Raw genomic sequence first — 13,542 nt, 5'->3', positions numbered from 1 at the left:
TCAAACTGCGCTATGCACATGTCAATGTCAAAATAGCAGCTGATTACATTGAATTTTGTACACGGTTTATTTATGTAATAAACCTGTGAAACATCTCTTTCGAGGTAATTGTATGGATTTATTTCGTAATAACTATTGGAACTCGTACTATTTTGTCTTATTTTTGGTTACAGATGCTTCGAAAAGTAGTAATTGGTTCGGGGTTAGCAGCGGTGCTCATACCGACTGTGGGAGCTGCAACTCCAATACCAGAGGCAAAGAGACCTTCTCCTCCACCTCCTATGAGACCTTCGGAGCTTCCAATATACGAAGCGCCTCACGCCGACTACGCAGAGTATGTAATATCATTAAATACAAAAATAATTAGGGTAGATCTGCAATACTTACACTTTTTCCTTGATGTTAATAAAATCTCTCGTGTTATCTTTGTTATTATCACATTCCCGCATAGATAAAGATAATGCCATAAAATGTTTATACCTAAACTAAATGATCTAATACATATTATAAAGGCGAAAGTTTGTAAGGATGTATGGATGTATGGATGTTTGTTACTCTTTCACGTAAAAACTACTGAACCGATTACAATGAAATTTAGCACACATATAGAGGGTAACTTGGATTAACACATAGGATAGTTTTTATCCCGGAAATCCCACGGGAACGGGAACTATGCGGGTTTTCCTTTGCAAATGCGGGCGAAGCCGCGGGCGGAAATCTAGTACATTAATATTGTGTAAGATACACACGTTTGGTAATGTGAGAAGTAGTTAGGGAAAGTAAATTTTATTTTTTCTATTCCAGTAAATCCCATTAAATATGCACATAGTATGATATGACATTTCTCTTTTGTGATACATGTTATCTATATGATAAGGCTTATTTATACAACACTCAGAATGATTTAAATATTTCCACAAACTTATTTTCCAAATAATGTTTCAGGAATAAATTAAAGACTTTTTAACGGATTTTAAACGTGATTTATTCATTATATTATTTTCCTGATATTTCGAACACTTTACAGCGAGCATGGTCACGGGGAGACTCTTTAATTTCTAAATGTATAATACTCGCGTAAAATCAAACACTAGAAAATACAATGTTTCAGGAAGTTAGAAGCTGAAGGCAAAGAGAACAAAACAAGCTACATCAGATCAGCGTTACAATCCCCCGTGACAGCTGTGCGGGAGACATTCGAGACGGGAGTAGCTCATACATCCTCTCTGAAACACAGGATCACAGATAACTATCATGAATTTAAGGATAGGAGTGATTGTAAGTACCTGTTAACTGTTAAAAAAGGTACTTACAATCACTCCTAAAATTTATATTATGGAATAAGAGTGATGTTATAAATCTATACTAATATTATAAACCTGAAGAGTTTGTTTTTTTGTTTGAATGCGCTAATCTCAGGAACTATTGGTCTGACTTGAAAATTTATTTCGGTGTTAAATACCCCATTTATCGAGCAAGGCTATAGGCTATATATCATGAATTTAGATTCAAATTCAAATAATTTGAACTTGTTTATGAGGGATCATCCAGTACTTGCGTGAGGAAGACAATAAACAGACAAGATATGGAGCTGTAGCAATGGGTGGTCTCACTGGATTCATTTTTGGCTTGCGAGGTGGTTTTATACGGGTGAGTTGACAATTTTAGTTTATTTAATTACAATAATATGTCCAACACAGTACATTGTAGTAGACATCCTCCTCTACAATATAATGGTGGGATTTGGGAACCATAGATTCCTGGTATTCATATATTTTAATTTTCAAAGTTTCGTCATTTCCCATTTTTTTTTAAATAAATTTTTTGGCAGTGAGTCATAATCATATGAAGTATAGTTCTTTCACTATACTTTATAATCATAAGGTTTACCTTTGTAAACCTGCATATAACTCGTTCCTGCAGGATTTCTGGGATAAAACCTATCCTCTGTCATTTCTCAGGTTTCAAACTTTTCTGTATCAAATTTTATGTTGGTGTAGCAGTTTAGGTGTGAAAAAGAAATAGACAGTGTTATTTTCGCATTTATAATATCAGATATACAAATAATCAATATGTACTATATCAAAAAATTATGTTTTAATTCTTAATAATATTAACATAATAATATATTGTTTCAGAGAATATTCTATGCTGGTTTAGGCACAACGGCTATGGGTTATGTCTGCTTCCCGGAGGAAACTAAGCAAATTATGAATGAAAATGGTACTCTGGCTAAACAATATATCAACATTGCCTACAACTTTTTATATGGAGGTAATTTTTTCATGATAAATATATTTTATAAGTACATAAGTTTATGCAGTATTTAAATATTATCAGAGTAGAGTTACAATATTAAAATTTCACTTTTATTTTATCTTTTGAGAAAATATGTATTGATTTATATTTTGTAGATAAAATAATTATTTATTTTTTTGTAAGTTTTCTTTATAAAAAGAAATAAAACAAATGACGTTGTTGTATAGTCTATAGTTACCTATATAATATTTTACAAGTAAAATAACTTTCTAGATAGTAATTTAATTAAATCCAATAGTTAGACAAGTACTAAATTATTTATATATGTAATATATTCTATGTATATTTGTATCAGTAAAACCAGGTGATCCTCAACTCGAAGTCAAATTCCCCGAATTGTCTATCCCAAAAGACATGTCAGAACTAGTTGACATGACAGTTTCTCTGGCGTCAACGGTGAAGCAAGCTGTAATGCCTCCACCCGCTAAGGAATCAGACGAGAAAGTAGCGGAGAAAAAGGAATAGGTAGATTTTAGGTTGTTGGTGTCCTCCTTTTGCATGAGCCCTGATGTTTTATGCTGCATGTTTTTTGTTAACTGTCTTTGTGTGATTCTTTAAATATTGCACACTGTTGAAATGGTACTACAAAATGAGTATTGATAACGGTAGTGACTAGTTATTATTCTGTGGTATTAACTCTTTTTCTTGTTATTTTGTAAATATGTTGTATAGACGCACCGCTCACGTGTAGACAATGGCGCCCTCTTGCTACTACGTAGTTACGAAACAGATTAAAAATCTTTTTCTTTTATTAGTTTCTTGATAGTACTAGTTGTTTCAGCAAAGATTGTGTCGTAGTGCATGCTTCTATCGGCAAAAAATTTGATAGTGAACAAATGATATTTTTTTGATAAAATTCCCAATTTTAACATTTAATTTAATTTTTGCATAAAAATGTAAAATATGGAAAATTTGAATATAATTAATATTTTAAACTTGTTTTTTTTTTCAGATTACTATCTTGACGACATAGACGACTTAGATATTGAGTAATAAAATAATTTTACATGAAATACCATCATGTGTACCTGATGTGAATTATTTTCTATTCCACTACAGTGATACCAACTATCAAATTCATTATTGACTATTTATTTAATGTATACAGTGTAAACGACATTGATGAATTAAAATGTTTATTAATGAAAAATGTGTCTTATTGTAAAAATAGAACAATTAAATTAAGCAAATATCATTTCTTCTCGGCGCTTCTTCGTTACGACGGTACCAGGCTTGTGTTGCGCATCAGGATGATTCATTAGTTCCGGTGGACACGTCGATGCTGAACTCGAAAGCAGTACTTGTTTGAGGTCGTAGTATATCGCCGAATCTTCTTTCGTAACAAATGATATAGCTTTACCGGTCTTTCCAGCACGACCCGTACGACCGATACGATGTGTATAGTCTTCTATAGACTTAGCCATATCGTAATTGATGACCATACTGACGTCTTTGATATCGATACCACGACCGGCGACGTCTGTCGCGACCAGTATATCTTTGGAACCATTTTTAAGACTGGCCAAAGCAAAGTCACGCTGTTCTTGACCTTTACCTCCGTGCAACGTACATGCATTGAAACTAAGTTTCTCCAAGCCTTTAGCAAGTACATCGGCACCTTTCTTTTGGTTGACGAATATTATGATCGGAGGTTCGACGCCACGCTGTAAGATCTCTGTGAGTTTTCTTCGTTTCTCGTTCTCACCTATCATGTATACAACTTGTTCTGTTCTATCTACTGGTTTACCAACAGATCCTATGTATACGATTGCTGGTCGTCGTAAATAACTACGCGCTAAGCGTTCAACTGCCGGCGGCATAGTAGCTGTAAACATCACAGTTTGTCTGTACTTCTTTTTGGTGTTATAATTTGCTAATAACACTGAAGCATCTTCAGCCGCATCAGTATCAGGTTTAATGTTTGTCACAGGCATGTATTCTAAGATTTTCTGAACGTCCGGCTCAAAACCCATGTCTATCATACGATCGGCTTCATCAAGGACAACATAGGTACAGCGATTGAGTACTAAATATCTATTTTCCAATACGTCAATAAGACGACCAGGGGTAGCAATGACAATTTCACAACCCAATCTCAATTTGAAACCTTGATCTTCTCTTGAGAGACCACCCACAACTACCACAGATGTGATTCCCAGTGGAATACCAAACTTATTAGTTTCTTCTTCAATCTGTTGAGCCAATTCTCGAGTTGGCGCCAAAATGATGGCATACGGACCTTGGTCTGCATCTTCCATTCTTTCACTCTTTGGTAATGATTGAATCCAAGTAAGCAAGGGGATGAGGAAGGCGAGTGTTTTACCTGAACCTGTCTCGGCAACACCAATAATATCCCTATTTTGTAAGCCAATGGGGATAGCTTGTCTTTGAATGGGTGTTGGACTTTTGTAGCCAACTTTGTTAATAATTTCCATAACATCTTCATGGAAGCCTGCTTCCTTCCAAGATCTAATTGGATTAGGTATTTTACCTCCCTTAATTGTAATGTTGTAATCTTCTCTAAATATACGCCAGTCTCTTTCAGTCATTTCATCATGGTCTTTCTCTGACCAATGCCTGTCATCCCATTTTTGTTTGTCTTCCTTCTTTTTAACTTTCCTCAATCTCAATTTTTCTTGCTCCTTTTCAAGTTCCGTTCGTCTCTTTTCCAAAAGATTACCATAGAACTTACTGTAATCTTTTTTCTGAGATTTTATATCAATACCAGCAATATGACCCCTACCAAAAAATTGTACTTGGTGCCTCTCTTTGTATAAAGTATTATAATCATTTGAAGTGTCTTCGGATGCATCCCAATCAAACACAAATTTTCTGTCATTAAGACGCCTTACTCGCCTTTTCTTCTTGACTATACCAAGATACCGGGCTTTAATCGCTTCCTCTTCTCTTTCTTTATCTTTGCCAGTTAATTCTTCTTCCTTTTCTTTCTTATCATCATTCTTACGCTCAGCATTTGATTTTCTCTCTTCATATCTTCTTTCTCTCTCTCGCTCTCTCTCTGCCCTTTCTCTTTCACGTTCACGTTCTCTTTCTTTTTCTCTATCTTCCCTGTGCTTCTTTTCTTCATCTCTCTTTGAACCTGTGAGGTCTATTGTTGCTATGGTTGGTCTAGATGCACTAGCCCTCATTGCTTCAACTTGCTCGCGACGTCTCTCTAATGCTAGGGCTGCACGCTGTTCTTTTGTTAAAAACACTGGCTTGCTTCGAGCTTCTTCTTCAGCTTTCTTTTTTGCAAGTAATTCCTCCAATGACAGAGGTTCCTTTTTAATTGGTTTTATATCCTCCTTTTTCTCATCTACTTGTTCCTCTTCTTCTTTATCTTGTTTGCTATCACTGTCTTTTTTTGACTTATTTTTGTCTTTTTCATCGTAACGTCTGTCCTTCTCCTTCCCATCGCGTTTTTTAGGGCTTCTAGACCGGCCTCTATCTTTTCTGTTTGGACTTCTAGATCTTTCCTTCTCCTTTCTAGGGCTTCGTGAACGATCTCTATCTTTCCTGACTGGACTACGAGAACGTTCTCTCTCTTTTCTAGGGCTCCGTGATCGTTCCCTACGCTTCTTGTCTCGGTGAGAATCCCGCTCGTCATGTCGATCTCGCTCACGGCGTTCCCTGGATCTAGAGCGCCTACGCTCTGGGCTGCGATCGCGAGCCATTCTTATGTATTAAAATAGTTTTTAAAACTAACATGAAATAATTTTCAATATTCACTAACGAGAAGTGGTTATGACAATTGACAACAGGTTATGACTTTTTAGTTTTTGACTGATAGGCGTCAGGTGATAGCTTTAGCTTGACACATGACATTGGCTGTAGCACAAAGTGACATTCATAACACAGATAATTTATTGAAATGCTCTTAACAGTGTCTTAAAATATGGACACTAAAATTATTAAAAGTTGTCTTTCATACATTTTTGTCAAAACTCCGTGCTGTTTTGGCCTTCTCACGCTAAATATTTCTAAAATAATATAACTTCACTCTCAGACTTCACTACTTTACTTTGTACTTCCACAGACTATCCAATATTTGACAAGACAATGATAATGTCAAATGTCAATTGTCAAAAATTAGACTTTAGAGGAAAACATTGAGAAACTCGTTGAGAAAACATTGCATGAATTCTAGCCATTACTTGCTCTCATGCTCTGTGATTCTAGCATATTTTGTCGTGTATACTGATAATAATATTTAAATACACCTAAACTTTTTTTTTCCATAACTGATTCAATCATTTAATGATTAATAGTGTACAAAATCAAATACAAGAATGACTGTGGAAGTTAATACCTTGATAAACTTAATCTCACTTGCAGTAGTAATTTATATTGCCCGTGTAAGTTATTATTATTTGAAAAGAAAGCAACAACTTACTGCCACAGAAGCATTTAACTATTTAGATATAAAGCTTGTAGAAAATGAGGCATATTGTGATATAATTGTCAATGAATTTCGAAAGTAAGTAAAGAAAAGTTTGCTTTAACACATAATATTATATGCATTTCATATGAGTTATCTATATAACTGACCATGATCTATATAACTCTTCATGACCTATCACTTCCTATTCATGTACAGTTTATTCTAGTTATTTTTTATGTACTACGTGACCAAGCCAACTAGACCCTTTTCAACTGTGACGTCACCCGCCCATGTCTCGGGTACAGATAGCAAAAAAAAAATATTAATAATATCACTGTTCGCTCTCCGCTATGAATAGTCTTATTTTTCCCCATTTCAAGGGCTGTCTATGAATAACAACACAGTAAAAACTTAAACAAATAATAACAAAAAACTTAACAGTCAACAACAAGCTTTAACGATTAATAATAAAAAGTACAGAAATAACTAGCGATGCGAAACGTACGAATGCGTCGATGCTGCGAACCGTACTAAGGCGAACGCGGTACCTGAGGCGGTAAGCGGGCGGGGAGGCCGCATTCCACCCGAGCGTCTAGTTGGCTTGGTCGAATAATAAATATAGAACAGAATATGGGTTGGCTTTAGTTAACTGCCGCACGAATTTGTTGGAAATATTTATATTTTTAGTTAGCTAGGTAATGTAAGATTGTAATTCCAAAATATTATCGTTAGGAAACTTGTAGTTTTTTAGTTATTAATTTTTAAAGTTAATAATTTTTTTTGCGAAAAAAGTTCATTTATCCGTTTTGTTGTGCAAAAAAAGCAGAACATGACGTTCCATTTCACTGTACTGTACGCGGCAGCGGCCGGCGAGTGCCAGAAGCGACTTTAGGGCGATTCCCACTCAAACAAAAAAGACGTGTGGCACTCGGGGACTGCCGCGGCAAAGCTATTGCATAGCATGCCTTCAAGCCACACCTCCGTGCCCGTCGGAGTGGGGAGCGTGAGGTTTTTCGTTACGCAATTTCTGGATTCGGTCCCCGCGCTCAAGGCCCGCGATAGAAGCTATGCAATAGCTTAAAAAAAATCTACGTAGGTTAAAAAACTATTAAACTTTTATTTTTAATATCCAAATAGGTAGCGAGGAGCGAAGCGACGAGCGTGTTAGGTTAACTTTTGAACTGCCGCACGAGCCGAGCGAGCGAAGCGAGCGTGCCGCGGTAGCGGCCGGCGAGTGCCAGAAGCGATTTTAGGGCGATTCCCACTCAAATAAAAAAAACTACATAGGTTTTCACAACTTGTTTGTATTTTATTTATGTATCGTAAAATATGTTACTATCGTCTAATGCTTAGTTAAAATGATTTTACACCAATTCCATACATTTTGAGGTTAGAATAGGAAAATTGAATTTTCTCCAAAACTATTGGTTTCCTAACTTTCCCCTTTTGGTGGGAGGGTCCCCCCCTCCTTCCCCCCATCCCCCCCCCCCCACAAAAAACCTATAATACGTGCGGCAGTTCTCTAAAGAAACCCCCAGAATATAGGTGCGACAAACAACAAAATATTATATACTACAATTCCAATAAAATTGTGCAATTACTTGGAAAATTTACTTACAAATATATTTTACAAATTGATAATTCTGTAAATTAATTTAAAATATTACAGGAAGTGCAGTTTACACAATGCAATTGGTTTTGATTGTGAATGGGTAACAGTGCAAGGGAAAAGGCAGCCTGTAGCCTTGATTCAGCTCTCCACTTATGATGGATTTTGCAGTCTATTCCGATTGAGTGAAATGAAATATATCCCTGCATCTTTAAAGGTATGTTTATTTTATTGTATTGTTTCAAAATAAAGTGATGAGGTTAAATTATGGCAAATCATTTGTATTATAGAAAAATAAGAATATTTCTTTCGCTGTTATAGATTTTTATTAAATAATTTACACTTTGCAGGATCTCCTAGAAGATGAGGAAATATACAAAGTCGGTGTAGCACCAGTTCACGACGCGAAGTATGTAGCTGCGGACTACGGAGTGTTCATCAGGTCTACGTTAGATATACGGCATATTGTAGAATTGTGTGGTTACAAACCAGGGGGACTGGCAGCGTTGTCTTTGTCATTATTGGAAGTAACTTTAGATAAGACTTGGAGGGTAATGTGATACTTTTACCATTCTTATGTACAGACGTGTAAAGTGAAAAATTAGGAGAAAAAAAAAAAAGGAAAACAGTATATTATTTGTTTATCTGGAATAAAATATCCTGAATGTCAGGGGTAATGTAACTTTAATATAAAATATTATAAATTTTTATAAAATTTCTCATTTGAAAACAAAAATTATCATGAAAATTATGTATGTGTAATCACATGAATTTGTGTCTGTATGTTTTTTTCGCCACATTGTAATGTCTGTTTACTTCCTCCAATATTATGTTTGTATTTGTCTTCCCTATTATTCAAAAGTCTTGATTTTTTCAGATTAGTTGCAGTAATTGGGCGGCGCCCTATCTAACACAGCGTCAAGTCACCTATGCTGCAGCAGATGCACACGTAGCAATCAAAATATTTGTTAATCTTATAAATAAACACCAGAGTAGAGGTTTGCTCTGGTTTAGAAGCAATCATTGGAAAAACTTACACTGTTTATGTTGGAAATATGCAGATGTGTGTTTCACAACGAAAATTAAGTATGAGTAAGTTTTTATAATTATCAAGATAAAAATGTGTAGATAATATGTGGTATTTTTTTTCAGTAATTTTTGTCAGTCTTTCAGAATTTTCCAGGTATCCATATGTGATTAGGTCGAAACCGTTATATCACATCTGTTTCTTACTAGCACCAGATGGAGAGTTGTTGTGCATTTGTGACACTAAAAAGGCTATATGGTAAGTATTACTAATTTTATAGTCTATTATGTTTACATTAAGGGGCTGACAAGACCCAATTTTGTTAAAATTGAAGTTATTTGAGCAGTTTTTTAAGAAAAGATTCTAGCCCATCAAAAAAATTCATATTTCGAAGACAGTGGACGGACTCGGTACAGTCAGAACCATAAATATATTACTATTTGCAGATTAGCAAAAATATCTGTCATAAGAACGAGTTCAATAATATCTGTCTGCCCGTATACAGCAAAAATATCTGACATTAGTAGGCAGCATAATAAAGTGGCATCAAAATTATGTGACGAAAATGTACAGCAAATAATTGTGATAACCTCTCACAACATAAATATGTGACGTCACCTAGGAGGCAATAATATCTGACACGATTATATTTTCAGTTTAATTTAAAATTAATACAAAACAAATAAATATTATTTTACGTTATTTACTATTGTATGCATACTACATTTATGTCTAGATATATTATATCACGATCAAATTGAAATATTCACTAAGTGCGAAGATATTTTTTATCCGCGGCTTACATGTCACATTTAGAATTTCTTTTGTTGTGTTTGACGTTAGCGGCGTTTGACATAATAAATATATACCTAGGTCGCAGTCATCTGGTTGAATGTGCTATTTGATTGAATGACTAGCGCGTTCATTGAATGGCGACATTTATTTAATGACTAAAGGACAACTCGTCAATTTCTAAACGTCATTTAGCACAGTAGTCGTTGGTCTGGATATGATGGTGTGGTTGAGTTCGTTATAATTTTTAACTACACAGAAATAGGCGCCACCGCTGCTCGCAACCGTCTTCTTGTGGATAGTGTAAATTCTCAGCAACTTTTGTTATTCAATGAACGCACTAGTCATTCAACAATATGCCGAGCCTTATATCCGTTAAGGGCTATGTTATAATCCGCTAACTAGTTGGACGTTGAGTGACGGTTGTAAAATCAACGTTCGGCCTAGTCATTCAATTGAATGTCGTCATTCAATGATCGCGTTAGACATATACCGGCGCTCTATGTTATAATATATCAAACATGTCATGGACGCCAGATATTATTGCCACCTAGTTGATGTCACATATTTATGCTCTTTGTGAGGAATCAATGCAAAATACAGAAATATGCAATTGTGTCAGATATTATTGCCTCCCAGTTGATGTCAGATGTTATTGCTTCCTAGTTGATGTCACATATTTTTGATTTTTGTGAGGAATCAATGCAAAATGCAAAAATATAAAATTGTGTCAGATATTATTGCCTCCTAGGTGACGTCACATATTTATGCTGTGAGAGGTTATCACAATTATTTGCTGTACATTTTCGTCACATAATTTTGATGCCACTTTATTATGTTGCCTACTAATGTCAGATATTTTTGCTGTATACGGGCAGACAGATATTATTGAATTTGTTCTAGTGACTCTATGTCTTTTTTTTTTTTGACGTACGGGTCTGCAATTTAAAACACGAAGTGTGCATGAATGTGTTGACGACGTCAACATATTCATACCTGAACCTCTTACGAGTCATATTTCGCACATGACCCACACTTTTCCTTAAATCACATATTTTCTTATTATTTTCTTCTACGACCTGGCCCCGCCCAGTAACAGTGATCTTGCGCTCTCCTTTGCTCACACTGTCCAATTGTATGGGAGTGAACGAGAGCGCAATCACTGTTACTCAATCTTCAATTGGGTCTTGTCAGCCCCTTAAGTGAGAAAAAATAAAAAAATCACAAAGGCTTACAGTATTTATTCTCGTATTATTTGACACTATGATGATAATTTTTTTTTTACCAAAAATTTTGCTTTCAATTTGTCAAAACTCGATAAAAAAAGACATGCGACCTACCGGACGGTACTAGCCTTCAAATAAAAAAAGGTTCCATCAAAATCGGTTGACCCATTTGAAACAAATCCAAAAACACGGGTAAATTTAGAACCTTATTTGAAGTTGGTGGACAATTTTCATGCAATTTATAAGTTCAGTAAACCATTATAAAATGTAATAAAAAAAGGTTTTGATATGTAAGATATGTTACATATATTTTTGCGAGATGTTCTAACACAAGCATTTAAATGCTAAAAAGGATGTCTCAATGACTGATATTAAACATATATTTGTTACTGAATAAATATTTTTGATTTTTTTTTTTTGATTTTGTAAGGAAAGGCGTTTTTTCTTTTTCTGTATTTATTAATATAATTAGTGAGAATAATAAATTTCATATTTACTTTTCTTTTCAATTTATGCATACCGATTGATATTGGATAAGGAAGAAATTGACAACCACCTGTAAAATCACAAAACCTATCATCATTTTTTGCCTTTCTAGGTGCGTAGAAGGAGAGCTAGCGGACAAAGTGTCAGACGATCCGCTCACAGTGCGCTTACGGTACGAACCAGCCCGTCGTCCCGTGGGCAGAGTGGGTCAGTACTATCAACTCATCAAGCAGAATAGATGCGTGGTCTGCGGGGAGGATAACTCGTATATACCGTCACTAATACAAGATATCAAGCTTCTACAGTCCAAGTTAGAGATATCTCGTCTATCTAATAGGTTGGATAGTTTAGAGGAACGCGTATCACATCTTGAATCTGAAGTACAATAGAACCAGGAATCGATTGAGTCCCTAAAGAGAAAGCTGAACGACTCCGAACAAGAGAAACTACTATATGCCATCGAAATTATTGGTATACCTGAATCTAATGGAGAGAACCTACTGCACATCACTATCACCCTTGCACAAAAAATCGGTCTAACCCTAGATGAACGAGATATAGCGAACGCGCACCGGCGTGGGCCTAAGCTGCTGACTAAGAGTCCAGCTCGCAACCACGTCCCATAATAGTACGTCTCACCCGCAGGCCCTTGCGTGATAAACTACTGCCAGCGCCGATACCAGCGGGACGGGGCTAAACGGGGATCCATGCCGTTTCTACCTAAATGAACATCTTACATACGAAAATCGAAATCTCTTTTATCTCACACGGGAGAAGATGGGACGCACCAAAAATTGGCGTTTTATATGGACACGTGGGGGCCGAATATACTAGGCAGAACAATAAATCGAAAGTTATTAATATACGTACGGAAGACGATTTAGATAAGGTTTTTCGTATGTGAACTATTTTGATGTATGTTTCCTATCATTAATATCAATTTTTAACATGTCTAAGCTATTATAGGTTTGTTTATTACTACCATAGTCTAATTGTATTTTTATTGTATAAACTTAACACTAAAGTTAGAATAACTTCTCTTAAAAATGTTTACTGCTTACCCAGATCTAAATATAATTACACATATTATGTGACTCATTATGTAACTTTAATTCTATTTTATATTATAATTTCATGGTTTTCTTCAATAGACTAGAGTAGATAATTTTTGAAACAAAAAAAAATCGCAGTCGGATGAAACCCATTAGAAAAGGAGGGGAATATGATAAAAATGTAAGGAAAAATAAATTACGGTCAATCCGAGTTCGGGAAGCGGGAGGGGGGAGCTTTTAAGAGAAAAAAATGGTTTCTCTCGATTTCCGACAAAACTACAAGTCCTATAGAAAAAAGTTCAATGGCAAAGTTGTAGGTAATTAAAAGTTCTACAACTTTTGTATTCACAATTTTTTCACATAACCTAAAAATTTAGGTGAAAAATTCAAAAAACCAAGTTTTTGGTCTTTTATTTTTATCTACTTCAAAATTAATTTTTTTTCTACGAAATTTGGTGGAAACTTACTTTATTATGTCCCAAATACACTGTAATTTATTTGATTGAAAATATTTATTTTTTCGCCTTATTTTGAATTAATACCAAAAAAACAACCTAATTTTCAATCGAAAAGTCACCCGTCAAAATATCAGCTTTTTTCAAAAACTTGGGGTGGCTTTTATTCTTTGAAATCTCTACTTTCATATGGTG

General features: G+C 35.1%; 3 protein-coding genes across 4 annotated transcripts; 2 read left to right on the top strand and 1 right to left on the bottom strand.

Annotated features, from left to right (window-relative positions):
- The first annotated feature begins 13 nt into the window (after positions 1-13).
- Positions 14-3,469, top strand: LOC149490034 (uncharacterized). 2 transcript variants are annotated; one of them, XM_089714852.1, is made up of 7 exons: positions 14-104; positions 174-334; positions 1,112-1,278; positions 1,541-1,650; positions 2,139-2,274; positions 2,615-2,784; positions 3,272-3,469. In XM_089714852.1, exons 2-6 carry the CDS (start codon positions 174-176, stop codon positions 2,782-2,784), a joined length of 744 nt encoding a protein of 247 aa, XP_089570978.1. In that variant the 5' UTR covers positions 14-104; the 3' UTR covers positions 3,272-3,469. The 2 variants fall into 2 exon arrangements, with proteins under 2 accessions (XP_089570978.1, XP_089570979.1); XM_089714853.1 differs by having other exon boundaries at positions 2,615-2,795.
- LOC149490033 (putative ATP-dependent RNA helicase DDX23) lies at positions 3,439-6,051 on the bottom strand. The gene has a single exon (XM_089714851.1). It carries the CDS (start codon positions 5,991-5,993, stop codon positions 3,501-3,503), a length of 2,493 nt encoding a protein of 830 aa, XP_089570977.1. The 5' UTR covers positions 5,994-6,051; the 3' UTR covers positions 3,439-3,500.
- Positions 6,052-6,488: 437 nt separating this feature from the next.
- LOC149490032 (exonuclease 3'-5' domain-containing protein 2-like) lies at positions 6,489-12,229 on the top strand. The gene is made up of 6 exons (XM_089715093.1): positions 6,489-6,796; positions 8,370-8,526; positions 8,660-8,860; positions 9,187-9,401; positions 9,493-9,594; positions 11,953-12,229. Exons 1-6 carry the CDS (start codon positions 6,609-6,611, stop codon positions 12,227-12,229), a joined length of 1,140 nt encoding a protein of 379 aa, XP_089571219.1. The 5' UTR covers positions 6,489-6,608.
- The last annotated feature ends 1,313 nt before the right edge of the window (positions 12,230-13,542 follow it).

The sequence above is a fragment of the Colias philodice genome, chromosome 3 (genome assembly GCF_061535455.1).
Source record: "Colias philodice isolate Cphi_HAF_F1 chromosome 3, ilColPhil1 Martin Lab GWU primary, whole genome shotgun sequence".
NCBI classification, from domain to species: Eukaryota; Metazoa; Arthropoda; class Insecta; order Lepidoptera; family Pieridae; genus Colias; species Colias philodice.
This window is presented reverse-complemented; position numbering and strand designations above follow the sequence as displayed.

What these genes read in the sequence shown, in the direction of transcription:
- LOC149490034 (XM_089714852.1), top strand. Translation starts at nt 174, where the DNA reads ATGCTTCGAAAAGTAGTAATTGGTTCGGGGTTAGCAGCGGTGCTCATA. An exon ending in TGCGAGGTGGTTTTATACGG is followed by an intron (nt 1,651 to 2,138) that starts GTGAGTTGACAA and finishes ATATTGTTTCAG; the next exon opens with AGAATATTCTATGCTGGTTT. An exon ending in CTACAACTTTTTATATGGAG is followed by an intron (nt 2,275 to 2,614) that starts GTAATTTTTTCA and finishes TATTTGTATCAG; the next exon opens with TAAAACCAGGTGATCCTCAA.
- LOC149490033 (XM_089714851.1), bottom strand. Translation starts at nt 5,993, where the DNA reads ATGGCTCGCGATCGCAGCCCAGAGCGTAGGCGCTCTAGATCCAGGGAA.
- LOC149490032 (XM_089715093.1), top strand. Translation starts at nt 6,609, where the DNA reads ATGACTGTGGAAGTTAATACCTTGATAAACTTAATCTCACTTGCAGTA. An exon ending in ATTGTCAATGAATTTCGAAA is followed by an intron (nt 6,797 to 8,369) that starts GTAAGTAAAGAA and finishes AAAATATTACAG; the next exon opens with GAAGTGCAGTTTACACAATG. An exon ending in GACACTAAAAAGGCTATATG is followed by an intron (nt 9,595 to 11,952) that starts GTAAGTATTACT and finishes TTGCCTTTCTAG; the next exon opens with GTGCGTAGAAGGAGAGCTAG.